The sequence below is a fragment of the Mobula birostris genome, chromosome 5 (assembly GCF_030028105.1).
Source record: "Mobula birostris isolate sMobBir1 chromosome 5, sMobBir1.hap1, whole genome shotgun sequence".
Classification (NCBI taxonomy): Eukaryota; Metazoa; Chordata; class Chondrichthyes; order Myliobatiformes; family Myliobatidae; genus Mobula; species Mobula birostris.
Genome location: NC_092374.1, coordinates 59603144 through 59622448, shown reverse-complemented (window position 1 = coordinate 59622448; position 19305 = coordinate 59603144). Strand labels below are relative to the sequence as shown.

At 40.6% G+C, this 19305-nt stretch overlaps 1 protein-coding gene and 1 long non-coding RNA gene across 3 annotated transcripts in view; one reads left to right on the top strand and one right to left on the bottom strand.

Annotated features, from left to right (window-relative positions):
* smc5 (structural maintenance of chromosomes 5) overlaps positions 1 to 11333 on the bottom strand; it is a 62587-nt gene extending 51254 nt beyond the window's left edge. Inside the window, exon 1 of the mRNA XM_072258107.1 lies at positions 11157 to 11333. Coding sequence (XP_072114208.1) covers positions 11157 to 11308 — 152 coding nt within the window. The 5' untranslated portion in view covers positions 11309 to 11333. The remainder of the gene's footprint in view (positions 1 to 11156) is intronic.
* A 50-nt stretch (positions 11334 to 11383) lies between these two features.
* LOC140197718 (uncharacterized) overlaps positions 11384 to 19305 on the top strand; it is a 64307-nt gene continuing 56385 nt past the window's right edge. For both annotated transcript variants that reach the window (XR_011885996.1, XR_011885995.1), the window contains exons 1-2: positions 11384 to 11614; positions 16203 to 16287. This is a non-coding gene — a long non-coding RNA (uncharacterized lncRNA). The remainder of the gene's footprint in view (positions 11615 to 16202; positions 16288 to 19305) is intronic.

The following is a 19305-nucleotide window of genomic DNA, read 5'->3' as shown; positions in this document are numbered from 1 at the left end:
TATGTGTAAAATGTGATTTCATCCTCTTTAATAGCAAACATACCATGAATTCCAGTTAACTGGGACACATCAGGACCAGTACATTTTGATCTAATTAAGTGGTTGCCCCCATTAGCCGAAGTTTCATGAAAATTGTTAAAGTATAAAAAAGAAACTACCATTCAACTGAGTAATAAATTATGTTTTTAAATAAAATACAGAATGAACCAGAACGCTACCAAAACTACCACAGTACTACAAAACTATGTATTAGTTCCTAATAGCTATACACAGAGGAATTTTTTTCGCTATACGCTAATATGTTCTTTTGATTGACTGTTACGAAGCAAAGTCAATTCTTCGTAGTTCCTAACTTGAAGTGAAATCATTTTATTTTCACTCCTGGCAACTCCAAGCCTGAATGCCCGAAACCACAGTGAGCAAAACAGTTCTAAATTGTTTTACTGTGTATTATTTGCCAAATATCAGTGACAAAAATCACTGCTTTTTGAACACCAGTGACTATTTAAAACGGCCATATGACGTGCACACAACTGACAGCAGTGAGAAAATGTTCGGCAACAGTTTCCTACTCCAATTAAGCAGCAGAGTGTCCCAAATAAACAAACGGAGACCCCGCCATTTTCTCAATTTCTTTTTGTTCTTTAAGAGTTATCCAAATAAGTGGCTGCCCCAATTACCGATTGCCCAATTAACCGGTATCTACTGTATTAACACTTTCCAAATCGCAAGATTGAAAGGTACCTGTTCAGAGAATGCAAGTCCTCATACATGAATAATGAAAAGTCACATGCTGGTGAAACAAAATCTGGAAATGGTAGACAGTATGTCCTCCAATTATATAGGGCCATTCAGAAAGTACATTTAAAATGCTGTCTGTAGGTCAAGTCTTACTGTCAGAATCAGACTTATCAATAGCATGTTGTGAAATTTGTTGTTTTGTGGCAGCAGTACAGTGCAAGACATAAAAATTTACAATGCTGCATTAAAAAATTGCGTAAAAGAGGAACAGCGAGTAAGTATTCATGGACTGTTCAGAAATCTGACAGCAAAGGGAAAGAAGTTGTTCCTAAAAAGTTGAATGTGGGTCTTTAGGGCCCTGTACCTCTTCCCTGACAGTAGTAATGAGAAGAAGGCACGTTCTAGAATGTGAGGGTCCTTAATCATGAGTGCTGCCATCTTGAGGTGCCTTTTTCAATGGCAGGGAGTGCTGTGCTCATTATAGAACTGACCAAGCCTACAAACCTCTACAGCCTTTTTTGGTCCTGTGCACTGAAGCCGCCATACCAGCAGATGATGCATCCAGTCATAATGTTCTCCACCGTACATCTATAGAAATATGCTCAAGTCTTTGGTGACGTAACAAATCTCCTCAAACACCCAGTGAAGTATAACTGCTTATATTTGCCACCATGCCTTTTTCGTGATTGCATCAATGTGTTAAGCCCGGGATAGATCCTCTGGGATGCTAACGTCCAGGAACTTGAAGCCGCTTACCCTTCTCACTGCTTAATGAGGACTAATGTGTGTTCTCCCAACTTCCCCTTCCCGTATCAAAGTAAGGCTTTACATGCCAGAGACAGGAGAGCAAAGGTTCTACAGATTGATCTTATGAAACCAAATAAAGCCAATTAGACAGTTTACACTAGTGCTTGAGAGATGCTGCATCAGCAAAATATGCAGAATCCTACCCCTGACAAGGTGAAAGCAGAGTTGATGCTTCTTCTATCTACAGCAGCAGTCCATGAAAGTCTTGCTTAATGGTATTGGCTCATGGCATAAAAAATGTTGAGAACCTCTGATCTAAAGTGTATAAAAATAGGGATCACAGTCTCATATTAAAGGATTGGTCATTCAGGACTAAGTTGAGAAGAAATATCCAGAGCCAGAAGGTAATGAATCTTTCAAATTACCTAACCAAGAAATGGTGAATAGCTGCTCAATATTCAAATCAGATATCAATACTTATAGATATTAAGCGAATCAAGGGACATGGGGTTACTATAAACACCAAGGTAAAAGATAAGTCATAATCATACTGAATGATGGAGCAGGCCAAAGTGGCCAAACAGTCTACTGTTGTTTCTATTTCCAGTTCCACTGCCTTAATTTTCTCTGCTAACTTCTACATTTGATCTTATCTGAACTCCAAATCATTGCTGACTTGTTTACTGAAGTACAGAAGTGATAGGGTCTGATGCTTAACATACACAAAAAATCAGTCCTCCAACAGTCCATGATGGGATGGTGGAAAATACGGATAGTTTTTTCTATCTCTGGAATCAGCTCTTGTTGATGAAATTCATAAGTCAGCAGTGTCTTTAGGTATTTTAGGAATAAATTGTTGGTGAAAATCAACTGCTACCTGGTAAACCATGACAGGAAATAAGCATCCCAGTAAAACACTCATGCCTGCTAGGTAGCAATGATCCCTATACATCCCAGACATGGATCAGCTAAAGCAGGCGTTTCAAAGCACTGAAGAGATACCTTCAGTACTGCCTCTACAAAACCCTCCACATCCACGGATAATATAACCAGAACATAATCCCCAGCCAAATGAGGCTGTAATTACTTTTATGCAAGCTCTAATAGGCAAATGATATTGTTTGCATATCCATAATGTGAAAAAGAATCTATTCCAAGATCTACCACAAGAGGGGATTGGCAGACACAGGAAAAAAAAATAATGAAATATACTCTTAAAGTGCCCTTAAGCAAGTGCACTTCCCAATCACTATGTAGGAAGCCCTAACCAATGGACACCCAATACAAAGGAAGAGCATTTGAGACAAAATTGAGAACCTCAAATCCACTTGTTAGCTGGACATGGAATGTCAACACAAAAAAAAAGCAGAAAAGCACTGCCTCCTGAATTGCCAACACACCTGTTCATATATCTCCTGCCCCATCTTGGCAGAGTCTGCAGGTCCAAGAACGACTTTAACATCAAAGCCCACAGTACTGAAGTGACAGCAAGTTATTTTTGGCCATGAAGGACCATGCAAGAGAGAAGTGTTACAAATGCATGCACACTTTAGTCTTCAATCGTCTTGGATATACTTGCTATCAGATCAAGACTTCATTCTATCAAAACTTTGTTATGGCTTGAGTACAATGGACACCTCATGCTTTGTACAGGCAACTTCAGGAAGAGTTGGATCACTTGTGGAAATCTTGCTGATGAAAGACTAAACCCGACAGTATGCAATTATTAAAAGAAACCAGTTAGACTTGTATCAAATTCTGACAATATTTTAATATAGTTTGCATTTGAAGAGTTATGAAATGCAGCCATTATGTCCATGCTATGGAGGAGCAAAATGGTAGGGTCCGAATAAAGAAGGGAAAATCTGCAGATTCTGGAAATCCAAGCAACACACACAAAATGCTGGAGGAACTCGGCAGACCAAGCAGCATCTGTGGAAAAGAGTACAGTTGACGTTTCGGGCCGAGATCCTTCAGCAGAACTGGAGAAAAAAGATGAGGAGCCAGAGTAAGAAGGTGGGGGGAGGGGAGGAAGAAACACAAGGTGATAGGTAAAATCAGGAGAGGGGAAGAGGTGAAGTAAGAGCTGGGAAGTTGATTGGTGAAAGAGATACAGGGTTGGAGAAGGGGGGAGTCTGAAACCCCTAGAAGAAAGAAAAGGGGGAGGAGGACCAGAGGAGGGTGATGGGCAGGTGAAGAGATAAGGTGAGAGAGGGAAATAGGAATGGGGAATAGTGAAGGGGTGGGGGACGCATTACCAGAAGTTCGAGAAATCGATGTTCACGCCATCAGCTCGGAGGCTACCCAGACAGAATATAAGGTGTCGCTCCTCCAACCTGAGCGTGGCTTCATTGTGGCAGCAAAGGAGGCCTTGGACTGATATGTTGGAATGGGAAGTAGAATTAAACAGGCGGGCTCTCTCTCCCTCCCAGGTTCACCCATCACCTTGTGTTGCTTCCTCCACTTCTCACGCTTTCTTACTCTGGCTCATCTTTTTTTCCTCCAGTCCTGATGAAGGGTCACGGCCTGAAACATCAACTGTATTCTTTTCCACAGATGCTGCCAGCCTGCTGAGTTCCTCCAGCAGTTTGTGTGTTGCTTGGGTCAGAATAAAGTAAACGTTTTAAAAGAGCTGAAAAATAATTAGAATATTAAAATCACGCCTACCCTTAAAATAACATCTTCAACACTTATTAACAAATTAATTGGCTGCCGAATTTCCTTAAGTGAAAGCAATCCTTGTTAATCAGTGAAACAGCTTGGTTTGTTTAATAATAAAGGTATTATATAACAGTAGGTTACCATTGTTGCTATTATTGGATGAGTATTTATGCTTAAATTATTTTGGGTACCTTAAAATTAGATAAAAGGCCAGATGGCCCCAATTTATTATCTTCTTTAGATACCAAACTGCAATGAGTAATAAAGATTAAAAATAAATTACCTTCACTTACAGATGAAGGCAAAGAATACGTGAAGAGGCAAGTTAATGCAAAATGTGAACATTAACAAAGCCACTTGCCCAGATTTTTTTCCAGAAAAATACAACTGTAGAAGATAACCCACAAACAGTTGTAAAAAATCTAATCCCTAATGGTAAAAATAGATATGCCACCTACTGGTTATATTTGAAACATTAGAACTCCTCTATCACTAATAAACTATTGCTAGAACAGGAGGACATACAATCCAACTGCTAACGGAAACATTTTTCAAAGACGCATTATTCCCACTCCACATCATCTTTTGCCATCAAAATCTTTCCACTCCTTTTTCCACGTATACATTTACATTATTCATCAGAAACACTTTCTGCAGTAATATGGACCATATTTTCAAACGCCCCTTGAGACAGTTCTGCTTTTCCCCTGATGTGATAATGGATACGAAATCGTAGAAACTTTATGACGAAGAGGTATCTCATCATTTTTGTGTCAATCAAAAAGAGTCACCACAACCCAGCACCAATTCCTGTATATCATGGCACTTTAAGTACATACCCAAAGTACTTACTAAATGTAATGAGGTCTTCTGTTTTGATTGGCCTTTCAAGCAGACTTCCAAATGCTTTACAGAAAAAAATATGAACTTGCCCTAACTATTTCACATTATTAATATTTTGACCCCTTGAGAGAAGTTTGGGTGGCAGAGTGGAAATAAGTCTGTACCAAAAGAGGTGTAAGGCGCTCCTTCCCTCCACTAGCCTCCAGGTCACCATCGGACACCAGCTTAGCCCTGATCAGGGTCACATAATGCCATGGGAGCAGGTGGTGAATGGTTGTATAAGCAGCTGATGCACATCACAATTCCTGGTTATGCAACCACTGATGCCAGGCAGACAATCACTGAAGGGTATTGATGATGGTTGGGGTCACCCATCTTGTAAAGGCACTGCCTAGAAGGCGGCAATGGCAAACCACTTCTGTGGAAAAATTTGTCAAGAAATATCATGGTCACGGGTAGAGCAGCAGCATGGAGGGAGGGGGATTTTACCAATAGGTAACAACCTTTCATTTGGTACACAGGTTAAAGACAGATGGAAGACCTTGATCACCCACGTCATCTGATGTGGCAAAAATTGGAAGTGATGCTGAGAGAAGTGTAGGATCCTTCTTGTTTATTGTCCTCAATTTTATAAACCCAATAACGACTCATTTCAGCCACGTTATTTCAAATTTCAAAGTTGATTTACTATAAGAGTACATATATGTCCCCCCAGATACAACCCTGAGATTCATTTTCTTGTGGACATACTCAATAAATCCATAATAGAATTTTTAAAAAAGCTCAACCTAACCTCAGTATAGGCAAGTTGTGTGGAATGGCCAGTTTCCATGCTGAATGATTCTATCCAATTGTCTCTCATACATAAAAATTTCCAGTCTTCATAATTTACTAACTTCTGTTGGATTCCCTCCAATGAAATCACATATTTACAATAAATTAATGACAAGTACTCTAGCTATGTTCTAACAGGTTTTGTGTACTGTTCTAGCATAGGTTTCCTACTATTACATTCTATGCCTTTAATAATAAATGCCTTATTAAATCTCTGTGGACATACAAGATCTCTCTCTCTTCCCCTATGGCTCTCAGCTTTTTCCTGTAAATTGTGCATTTATTTGTGTTATTACTCTTCCAAATGCATACATCTGAATTGAATTACATTTGCCACTTTTTTGCTTAAATGACCTGACCAAATAAATATTCTCACAATCTAAAATTTACTTCCTTTGGGTCATTTGCAAGCCTCTTCATAATGTTCCTAAGTTTGTTTTAATCAATAATATGCAGATTACAAAAGGCAAGGACCAAGTACAAAGCCTTTTAGAGCACCATTGATGACAGCTTTCAAACTACAGAAACGCCCATCAACCCCTGTCCTTTGCTACGTTCCGCTAAACCAGTTCTGGATCTAACCAGCCAGTCTATCTTGAGTCCCAGGGACTTCTACTTTTTTGAAGAACCAACAATGTGAGATGTTACCAAAAACATTCCCAAAGTCCAAGTAAGATTATATCAATCACATTTCCTTCATTAGCTCCTGAATTTAATAAAGATCGTCCAACACAATTTCCCTTAACAAATCCATGCTTCTTTTTTGATTATTCTGTACCCTTTTAAGTAAAGCTTGGACCCACTTTTCTCAAGCCTTCCACTAATAGTTTCCTTGTGGCAGGTGTGTGCTTGGGGCAGATCAGCATAATGAAATTAATCACAGCCATTATTGGTGAACAACAGGTTGCATTTACACAATACCACAACATAATGGAACATCCCAAAGCACATACAAGAGAGTTTTCAAGGAAAACAAAGACAAAATTTGGCACCAAATCACATAAGGAGATAACATGAAAAGAGAGTAGGATCTTGCTCAAAGCAGGAGGGTTGAAGCAGCACAAAGGCAGCAGAGCTAAGACAGTGCATAGTTTCTTTTCTTTTTAAATCTTTTTATTTAATTAGTACACAAAAGGTAAAACATATAGAAGCTAATACACTGTTGCGATATAAATTTACAGAGATATTAATACATAAAAAAGTACAAACAGTGCAGTTTAGTTATAAAATAACAAGGTAATATAATAGTATACTAATTTTCCATATATATCAATAAAGAGAAGAAAAAACCCTACAAAAGCCCCCCCAAAAAAACCCACCGTGTAACTAACTAACCTAAAAAGCAAAGCAAAGCAATGGGCTAACTAGGTATCAAGTAGACTTAAACAACTTAAACAATCACATCCTCAAACCTGACCTCCATTAATAACAGTTAAAAACCAAGAAGGGAATGTAAATATGGTCAAAGAGAAAAAAAAGTTAAATGAAAATGTTGAGTAAAAGATCTCCAGGTCTGTTCAAATTTAACTGAAGAATCAAAGATTACTTCTGATTTTTTCCAAATTTAAACATAGTATCGCTTGAGAAAACCAAAAAAAAGTAGTTGGGGCATTAATCTCCTTCCAATGTTGTAAAATACGTCTTTTCGCCATTAAAGTAAGAAATGCAATCATTCTATGGGCTGAAGGGGAAAGATTATTGGAAGTTTTAGGTAATCCAAAAATAGCAGTAATAGGATGGGGAGAAATATTTGTATTCAATACCTTTGAGATAATATTATAAATGTTTTTCCAAAAAGTTTCCAAAGTAGGACAGGACCAAAACGTATGAGTTAAGGAAGCTATCTCCCCAAACAGTGCATAGTTTAAAATAAGAAATTCTACAGATTTAGGTCTAGGCAGCTGAAAACACTCATCAATAGCAGAACACTTAAAATGCAATTGAACGGGTATCCGGAACTGCAATCTAAAAGCAAGGTAGAAGAATGTGTTATCAAAGCAGAAACAAATATAGTCAGCTAGGAAGATGTAACCGTAGGCAGATTTTAAGCAATACAAGATAACAGCAGCAAGAGTTCTATGGGAGCCCAAGCATTACCTGGATCAGAGAGCATCAAAACAATCTAACATATACTTTTATAGTATTGTAGTGGTACTGGCAGAATCCGAATTTGTTCTGCATTTCATTTAAATGCATACTTTGTTACTCAGTTAAATGGTAGTTTGTCTTTTTTTTAAAATATCTTTTCAACTATTTCCATGAAACTGTGGCTAATTGGGGCAGCCACTTAATTGAGCCAAAATGTACTGGTCCCAATTAATCGGAAGTCATTGTATTAAAGTGAAGCCCCATCTACCCTCATGAGTGGATGCAAAATAAATGATAGCACCATACTGAATAACAACAGGAGATGACCAGACTAAAATTAATCTCTTAAATAATATCTCTAAAAGAACATCACCTAATCATTATACTAATGTTTGTACAATTTTCTGCAGGCAAACTGGTTGTCATGTGTCCTGTGATACAACTGTTAACATACCTGTATTTTAAATGTTTTTATTTGGTCAAGGGTGCTTTGTATGACCTCAAGAAAATTATATAAATGCATTTTCTTTAAGAATTGCACAGGACTGCCATTAGCTCATTATTTAAACCAATGCTATTGGAAAGGGAACAAGTATATATTTTACATGAACTTGCAATATTCTCAATAATATGATTAACTTTAAGCAACTGCTCAAATTTAAAACCAATTGCAGGAAATAGCAGGTACAGTGTCAGGAAGAGTGGAGTGGAGTCGTTCTATAACCTGAAGAGCTAATGTTATGTATGGCAAGTAAGATATCAATAAAAAGGCTGTGCACTTTCTACACTATTTTTACTTTAAATTTCTATTTTTAGTCTCCTCTGTTTGGTAAATCATTTATGTCATCATTCCATTCTGAAACTGAAAGCTAAAATCAGTTGTCTAATGAACAATTAGCAATTTCCTTTTGTTTTGATGCTCCATTTAAGAGTAAAATGTTTCTCAAAATAAACGACCTGGTAGTGGAACTTGAGAATTGAATCAACCCTATAGCAGGATAATCTGATATTTAATTTCAGTATACTCCAGGGCCCCTGATGAAAGTTAATTTGCTTGTCTAGATTAGTAACATATCCTGGAAAGATAGACCTGTCAGCTGTTTGATTAGCTCAACTTGGAGAATAATAGGTTTCCAATTCCACTGCCAGATGCTGAGACAAGTAGTAAGCTATAAGTATCACAAACACGAGGAATTCTGCATGCTGGAAATTCAAGCAACACACATCAAAGTTGCTGGTGAACGCAGCAGGCCAGGCAGCATCTCTAGGAAGAGGTACAGTCGACGTTTCGGGCCGAGACCCTTCGTCAGGACTAACTGAAGGAAGAGTTAGTAACAGATTTGAGAGGGGGAGGGGGAGATCCAAAATGATAGAAGAAGACAGGAGGGAGAGGGATGGAGCCAAGAATTGGACACGTGATAGGCAAAAGGGATAAGAGAGGATCATGGGACAGGAGGCCCAGGGAGAAGGAAAGGGGGGGGGAACCCAGAGGATGGGCAAGGGGTATAGTCAGAGGGACAGAGGGAGAAAAAGGAGAGAGAGAGAGAAAGAATGTGTGTATATAAATAATAATGGATGGGGTACGAGGGGGAGGTGGGGCATTAGCGGAAGTTTGAGAAGTCAATGTTCATGCCATCAGGTTGGAGGCTACCCTGATGGAATATAAGGTGTTGTTCCTCCAGCCTGAGTGTGGCTTCATCTTTACAGTAGAGGAGCCCGTGGATAGATATATCAGAATGGGAATGGGATTTGGAATTATAGAAGGCCACATCGGGAGCACCGGATCTCCCAGTGGCCACACATTTTAATTCCACATCCCATTCCCATTCTGATATGTCTATCTACTGCCCCACCTTCTTACTAGCTCTTCCTTTAGTTAGTCCTGGCGAAGGGTCTCGGCTCGAAACATCGACTGTACCTCTTCCTAGAGATGCTGCCTGGCCTGCTGCGTTCACCAGCAACTTTGATGTGTGTAGCTCTAAGTAAGTATCACTAATTTTCTCTTTAACCCAATGTACACAAATTTTGTAATGCTCAACTTGTTCTAATTCAAATCCAGCCGGCTCCCCTGCACGCTTTCCATCCGTGCTGGGTTATGAGCTGGTGATCTCTTTGGAAACTCACCCAGCAGAAGGCAATGGTAAACCACTGCTGTAACTTGCCTCGTACACGGTTCCCCACTACGTCAGAGAGGTGTGGAGGGAAATTGTCTGCTAACCGGAGAAACTCCAGATGCGACATACCTTTCCTTTCCAACTTGTTCCGCATAGTGTCTTAATTTCTACCAAGCCCGATCACCCTGCATTTAATGATCTACACCAGCTCTGGGTTAGGCAAACCTTGGACTTGATACAAATCTTACAGCATCTTTAAATTAGGTACAGCAACCTAGGAGGGCAATAAGTTATTGTGCGGGTCTAATTTGGGAAAGCAAGGCATTGTCACCCATACACTACCAAGAACCACAGTGCTGTTAATGCCATTTACTTTCAAGTGAGCATTGACTTATTATTGTACCAAGATATGATACATTTTTAAAAAAAATTTGTCCACCATCCACACAGATCATTCTATTCAAAAGCACATCAAGATAATAAATACAAGAACACAAACAGCTGGAGAGACTCAGCTGATCAGGCAGCATCTATGGAGAGAAACCTTTTTTATGTGTTGCTCCAGATTCCATCATCTGCAGTCATTTGAGTCTGTAATAAATGTAACGAGTCGCTACCCTTGAACATTTAATAAGCCAAGTCCCTGTCTGCCTTCTCAGTTGGAACTAAAAGTTCACATGGCACTATACTTTAGAGATACCATTCCAATATTTATCTCTCAGCCAATACTTTGGGTACTAACACATTGCAATAGTGCAATCCCACAAACAGCAATTAGCAGTTGCTTTGACTAAATCAGGGACTACACTTCAAAAGCATCTGTAACGGCTATAGAACTCTTTCGACAAAACCGAAATTACTCCTGCACGGAATCGTTCTTTTACGGATACTTGGGATAAACCTCTGCCTTCCAAAGGGAATAATAAAGAAAGATGTCAAGTCGGTACTTGTGCACCGCACGCTTTCTCCCACTAGTCTTCCTCTGAAGTCTCCCACGCCCCCAATCCCCGCGCGCATCTACCAGCTGCCTAAAGGCCACGGCTTCACTGGTAGGAAGGCGCAGGTAAACAAAAGTGAAGGGGTGGGCGACCGCTTACTATCACAGGCCGTAACCTGGCGTTCACTCACAGGAAATTCTCCATCTTAATTCGGACAATAGCTCCCTCAACGAACTGGCTGCCTGTCCTGTCAGCCTCCTGCGAAAGCTGCCTGCATCCGCTCGACGCCTTCTTGTGCCCAGCAGCTTTCTGGCTCGGCAGTTTACGCTTCAGCGCCGCCATCTTCGCGGTCGCCAGGCTCCCGCCTTCGCGCGCAAACGCAGTGCAACGTCATCAGGTCGTCACGGATCGGGGAGGGCGCGCTCGTTAACGCCCCCCAGCGAGCGCCGGGCCCCCTCGGCCCCGGGTAAAACGTAACAAAGTTTCATAGATAGTACACGTGCACGGTCCTTTATCCAAAAAGCTCCGAAAACCGAAGTTTCTCTCGCCAACCGCTGACGTCACTCAGGTGTGACGTGGCAGCACTAGCAGAGGCCGCCAGACGTCAGTTGTGGCTCAGCGCTCGTACCGTTTACATGCGCATTTGAGGTTCGCTGATATTTTGTGTTCACTGTTGACTTTGTGTTTAATTTCATTGTGAAAATGTCAAAAAGAGCTGCAGGTACCCCTATGGGTAACTGAGAAAAAGAGAACGAATCTTCTCTATGAATATCACAGAAAGCGGAGTTATTGCAGAAACTTGATCGTGGTGTGTCTGTGCGACATCTTACTGAAGAAAATAGTGTCGGAACTACCACTGTATATGATTTAAATAAATAGAAAGACAAGTTACTGAAGTTTTATAGTAACAGTGACGTTCTACATTTATTCCAATAAGTCATTTACCATGTGTTTGATTCGGTTCGTTTGAAGCTGTACATTTTTATGTTTTATTGAATGTTTTTGTTGGAAATAAAATTTCTTCACGTCATTATTCCCTAAACAATACAGTATAACTTTTATTTACATAGTATTTACATTGATAAGTAATCTAGAGATGATTTAAAGTATATGGGAGGATGTGCGTAGGTTTGGTGTGCCGCTGGGTCTTAAAGTCCACTGTACTGAGCCAGGTTAAATAAGGGACATGAGCATACGTGTTTTTTGGTATGGCGGGGGGGTGGGGTCTGAATTCCGAAATGTAACTGGCCTCAAGGATTTCGGATAAGGGATTGTGGACCTGTAATGGCTCAGCTCCGCTTGTTAACAGCAAATGCTAATAATAACCCACTCAGCCTAGGTGAGCAGTTTGTGCACACTTTACATCTGGAGATGGGGTTAGAATCCAATGGCATAGATGGAAGGGTGAGTTATGATGATGTAGTCATTTTATACCCTTGTGTGTCATTTTCATTGCAACTTATATATTCTTGAATTTGTACAATACTGATTATTTCGCCTTTTTTAAAATTAGCCTCTTTTATCCCATTTGGACCTAAAGTTGGTACCCTGTATTTGTCTGCTTTTAAACCCACCTGCCCACAGTTTAGTCCCTTTGGTTAATGTATAAATATTATATCCTTGTTACCTTAATGCTCCTCTGGATGCACTGTATCCCATTATCTAAATCTAACACGGACACCAAAGGCACAAAATTAGTCACGGTTCTAAACGGAGAAATAGTGAGATTGGCAGATTGATGATATCTTGAGATTTATGTTGGCTATATTATTGAGGAATAATAAGCAGGGGACCCTGGACATCACAGTAGTGTAGCGGTTAGCGCGACACTATTACAGCTTGGGGCATCGGAGTTCAGAGTTTAATCCCAGCATGCTCTGTGAGGAGTCTCTATCGAAATGCGTGGGTTTCTTCCCCACAGTCCAAGGATGTAGCGAGTAGGCTAATAAGTCATTGTAAATTGTCCCGTGATTAGATTAGGGCTAAATTGTGGTTGTCGGGGTTGCTGGGTAGTGACGCTGGAAGGGCCTATTCCACGCTGTATCTAAATAAAATAACATTTTAAAAATATTGAAAAGGAGGAGGAGCAACCCAAAGTAAAAGTCCTTTGTTGTAGGAATTCCAGTTTCAAGGAATGAGAGTGGATCTCATCCAGGTGAACCGGTGTGGTAAACCATATATATATGTTGTGACTGGGTTAACTGTCTGGACACGCCCCTCTGCAGACTGCCCCTGTGGCTCCTCCCACAGATCCCTGTATAAAAGTGTTTCACCTTGCCCCTCCCCCTCAGTCCGGGAGCAGACACTCACCGTGGAGGTCATATTGTACAGCGAATAAAAGCCTTTCAGTATTTTACCAAACCTCAGTCTTTTGGAGTTATTGAAGGTGCTTCAACTGGAATCAAAAATTGGTCAGTAAATCTGTTATGAAAAGGGGAGCAACACACACAATGCTGGAGGAGCTACTGTACTCCCCTCCATATCTGCAGCCTGAGCTGCTGAGTTCCACCACCATTTTATGTACATTGCTCAATTTCTAGTATCTGCCGAATTTCCTGTGTTTATGCTTAGAAAATGGGCTGCCTTTAAGGAAGAGATGATTCAGGTATGGTTATGGTTGAGTAGCAGACAAAAATATAAATGAATTGACAGCTCCCTATTTGGGGAAAGAGATATAAAGGATGATAAAGCAAACAAAAGCCCAGATTTATGAGAATGCGTGTTGCTTATGAGAGTATTTCCTGATATGAGAGTGTATAGCTATAAGGTTTGAGAACCAGGAATCTTTTTCTTTGCAGAAGAGAAGGATGAAAGGAGATTTGGCATAAGTATAAAAAATAATGAGTGCTATGACAGGGTTGCTAGTAGGAATGCTCCCTATGTGGAAGGACTAAGGTCAGCAGGTCAGAGACATTATACAAAAGGGAAGTGAATTAAAAGTAACATGAGGGTATTTTTCTACACAGTTCTTGCTTGGAATCTGGGATGTACTACATACACATATGGTGAAGTTAGGTTATTTTGTGGTCTTTGAGAGGGAATTGGATAAACATATGATGCAGCAGAACGTGCTTTAGAGAAAGGGCTGGTGAGAAGAGCTAAAATATTGATCTGGCGGAAATCTAGTGTGACCATATTCTAAGGTACTTCCTTGACAGTAGCTTCATCTTTAACCAAATGGATAAGGCTTAGCAGATGTTGCATCTTGGGAGGTCAAACCAGGATAGGACTTGTACTGTGAATGGTAGGGCCCTGGGGAATTTTGTGGAACAAAGGGACTGAGGAATACAAGTACACAGTTCCCTGAAAATGGAGTCATAGACAGACAGAGTGGTAAAAAAGGTGTTTAGTTCAATGGTCTTCATCAGTCAGGGCACTGAGTAAATGAGTTGGGACTTTATGGTGTCCTTGTACAAGGCATTAATGAGGCTTCACTAGCACTACTGTGTACAGTTTTGGTTCCTCTGTTATTGGAAAGGTGCCATTAAGCTAGAAAGAGTGCAAAGAAGATTTATAAGAATGTTGCCAAGACTTGAGGATCAGAATTATAAGAAGAGGTTTGGCAGGTAAGCCTGAGAGACAACTTCTTCACACAGAGTTGCCTGTAGGAGTCATGTTGCCAAAGAAAGCAGTTGAGGTAAGCACAATAACCACATTTAAAGATATTTAATAAACACATACATAGGAAGATGAGCCAAAAAGAAAAAAATAATAATAAGCAATAAATATCAAGAACATGAGATGAAGAGTCTTTGAAAATGAGTCCACAGATTGTGGGAACATTTCAGTGATGGGGTGAGTGAAGTTATCCTCTCTGGTTCAAGAACCTGATAGTTGAAGGATAATAACTGCTTCTGAACCTGGTGGTATGGGTCCTGAGGCTCCTGCAGCTGTGAGAAGAGAGCAAGGCCTGGGTGGTGGGGGTCCGGAATGATAGGTGCTGCTTTCCTGCAACAGTGCTTCCATGTAGATGTGCTCAACGGTAGGGAGGGCTTTACCCTTGATGGACTGGGTTGTATTCACGACAACTTGTAGGATTTTCTGCTCAAGGGCATTGGTTCAAGCTCTATGACTCTAAGTGCACCATCTCTAAGTTTCCCTCCAAGCTACCCATGATTACTGCCCTTCCTTTCCTGGGGCAGAATGATGAAATACTCACTGTTGGGAACTGCTGTATTTTAGAGAGGTGGCTCATCACCACTTTGTCAAGGGCAATTGTGGGCAGTAAACGAAGAACTGGACAGTCAGTCCACGTTTCATAAATGAATAAAGACTAAGTTCAGTGTAAATAGCAGAGTTCCGGAGGTGCCAAATTTCAGAAGTGACATTGAGTTAAAACTCCACCTGGCTGCTGGATGTGAAGAAGGGCAGGGAGACCATCCCTGAGCCCTGGCCAATCACCTTCCTTCAGTCAACAATTGTTAAACAAGTTATCCAGTTATTTGTCAAGAGTGGAAACTTGCTGTGCACAAATTGGCTTCCATGCATCCTACACTGCAACGCTGCACTTTATTGGCCATATTCTTTTGAAATTACTTGGAAAAAGTTGGGAATGCAAGTCTTCCTTTGTAATTTTTACTTTAAAGAATCTTCTTATTCCTACACTCCAGGTAATTGTGCTGGTAATACAATAAGTTCTTGCCACACTTGTAGGAACACCGTACCTGAAGTTGCTAAACTGAGTGTTGTTGACTTGCTTACTTATTGATCACTTCTGTTCTAATCTCTCTGATGTTGAAATCCAACACTGTTCCAACAAAGCTCGGCAAAAGCTTGAGGAAGACACTACAAACTTCCAAACAATGCTGACCACAACCATTTGAAAGCACTGTTTGCTGATTTGAAAATTTGAGATAATTATCTGTTGCTACTCAGCTTTATGATATCACCACTACCATTCATCTCACACTGTCATCCTTCTTATATTAATTTTCCTGCCTTCACAGCCTTGTGATTCTCATTCATCCTTCAATCCTCGCCCTACCGTCCACTTTCTGTGCATCTTAAAATCTGACTTGTCTCCAACTATTCCCATTTCTGATGAAAGGCTATCATCCTGAAACATTAACTGCTTCCCTTCCCACAGATGTTGCCTCACTTCAGATGACTTTATTTGTTTCGGGGGGCTGTTCTTGTTGCCTCTCCTATTGGTTTGGAAACTCATCTTCTTTGGGAGAAGAAAGTATCTTCAATCCAGCAGAACAGAACTAGATTTCATATTCATATTCTGTTGTAGATCTCTTCCATTGACACTGAATTAAGAAGAAGGATTGTCAAAGAAATGGCACCTCAAGAGAGATGACCAGAGTTCTTCAACCAAGGTTAGAAAGTATTGTAAATTATGGAACAAGCTTCATGTGCCTTGATTCTACCTTCTTGATTGGATGATTCTTGGATTGTGCTTTTTGTTTGATAACTGATTATTGGTTTAATAAAAACATTCCTGTTGTTCACTAACCTAACAATGTCTCTTGATGAATTGCAATGAATTGAAGTTTATGATGATAGTTAAGCCATAACATTAATTGTCCATACTCTCTTCATTGAGGCAAGAGATCTTTATAACAGGACTGGTTGACACTTGTTAGGGTGTATTCTGGAATTATGGTATATAGCAAATATTAATTTCAACAGCAACTAGTCTTCAGATCTGAATGTGGATTGTAGATTGAGTTTAAAATGCAGTTCAGAACAATGTTGATTTTTGTGAACTAGATTCTAGATGAAAGAACTAGATTTTGTGTGCTGAATGACTGATGGCATCCTCTACCTCTCAATATTTGGTTCAATTGACTCCATGGCCAGCGAGGAGAATAATAGGCCACTGATCACAGTGCTTCCTTGTAGTTAAAGAGACCTAAGTGCATTTCTATCCCACTGCATTCTTTAAATCTAACCCTCTCCAGATCATTGGCTTACACAGCACGTAACTACATTAGAAGTAGGAGTTGCCACTCTCTGAATTTAAAAAATAGTCTACTCATGACTTTCCCCTAAACTTTCCTACTCACACCTTAAAGGATATCCTCTAAAATTAGTCATTGCTGCCTTGGGAAAATGGTGCGAACTGCCTATTCTCTCTATCCCCCTTGTATTCTTATATACCTCTATCAAGTCATGGAGGCATAGTGGTTAGCATAGCATAACGCTTTACAGTGCCAGTGGCCAGGGTTCATTTCCCGCTGCTGTCAGTGAGGAGTATATGTTCTCTCCATGGCCCCATGGGTTTCCTCAGGGTGCTCAGATTTCCTCCCACAGGACAAAGACATACTGGTTGGTAGGTTAATTGTTCATTGTAAATTGCTGCATGATTAGGCTAGGGTTAAATTGAGGGCTGCAAAGCCCTGGCTAGGAACGAGTGGGGTTTATAATGAAAAAGCAGGCCCTTTTAATAATATAATCAATGTGAGTGCTCACTGTATTCAATTCCTTTGTTACTTTTAACTAGAGATTTCAAGCAATTAGCCTAATAGGAGGTCTCCCATATTAAATACACTCAGTGGCCACTTTATTAGGTACAGGAGGCACCTAATAAAGTGATCACTGAGTGTATACTACAAGTGCAAAATGCAGCTGAAAATCTGAAAACAAATGAATACAAATATTAAGCAGGTAGTATTTTCAGGGGAAAAAATAACTGAGGTAGTGTTTTGGGCTGATGATCTTTCATCAAAACTGGTTGTAGATTAAGATAATCCATTCTGAAATGACGACTGAGTTTCTCACTGTACAGATGTTCCTTCACATATTTTATTTCCATAATCAAAGTAACTGCCTGTAGCTTGACCTGTTATGGAACAAAGATAGAGTTGGAGAAGCTGGCGGGACAACAGGAGGCCCATGTTGTATGTGTCAGCCAAAAAAAGAGCAATATGACCTAATTTTTGCAATACTTCCTAGTCTTCATTTCACAAAGGTCATCCAGATGTATCTCAATATGCTTGGGCTTTGTACTTCAGCCACCTTTTCACGTAATGAGTTCCAAGTCCCCAGCACTGGCTGTGTGGAAAACATTCTTCTTAATTCCTTTCTATTTCTTTTACCAATTACTTTAAATCTACCCCCTTACCATTGCTCATTTATATCTCCTATGCAAGATCCACAAACCTAACTATGCGGGTAAGCCCATTGTCTCTACCTGCTCCTGCCCCACTGAACTTGTGTCTGCACAGCTTCACTCCATTCTGTTCCTCTTGGTTCAGGTCCTTCCCACTTACATCCACAACAGTTCACATTCCCAAGCTCCTCAACAACTTTCTATTCCCTGACATTGACCGCGTCATTTTCACCATGGATGCCCGGTCCCTATAAGCTACTATCCCCCATCAAGATGGCCTCAAAGCTCTCCACTTCTTTCTCAACAAAAGACCCAACCAGTTTCCCTGCACCACCAGCATCTTTCATTTGGCAGAACTGGTCCTCAATCTCAACAATTTCTCCTTCAGCTCCTCCCACTTTCTTCAAACTCAAGGGGTAGCCATAGGCCTCAGCTTTGCCTGCCTTTTCATTGGCTACGTAGAACAGTCCATGTTCCAAGCCTTCCCTGGTAATGCTCTCTAACTCCTCCTGCCCTATGTTGACAACTGCATTGGTGCTGTTTCATGCACCCATGTTGATCTCATCAATTCTGTCAAGTTTGCGTCCAACTTCCACCCTGCCCATAATTTCAGTTGGTCCATTTCTGATACCTCCCTTCCCTTTCTCGATCTCTCTGACAAACTGTCTACCTGCGTCTTTTATAAACGTATGCCTATCAAGACTATATGTACCTCTTCCAGCCCCGACTGCTGCATCTGTTCCCAGGATGAGGCTTTCCTTTCCAGGATATCAAAGATGTCTTCCTTCTTCAAAGAACGAGGTTTCCCTCCTCTACTCATGATGCTGCCCTCACTCGTATCCCTCCATTTTCTGGACATCCCTGCACACCCTCTCTTCCCACAGTCTTAACAGTGATATGTCCTCTTGTCCTCACCTACCACCCCATGAGCCTCTGTATCAAACACATTATTCCCCGTAACTCTGCCATTTTAATGGGATCCACCCACCAAAAACAACTTTATATTCTCCTCCCCCCCAACACTCTGCTTTCCAAAGGGATTGCTTCCTCTGTGATGGCCTGCCGGTTCGTCCTTCCCGACTAACCCTCCTCCTGGCACCCATCCCTGTAAACAACAGAAATGCTACACCCACCCATTCACTTCCTCCCTTGCCTCAATTCAAGGCCTCAAGCTGTTCTTCCGGGTGAGGCAACAACTCACCTGCAAATCTGCTGGAGTCATTTATTGTATCTGGTGATTCTGATGTGGCCTCCTCTACGTTGGTGAGACCAGACATAAAAT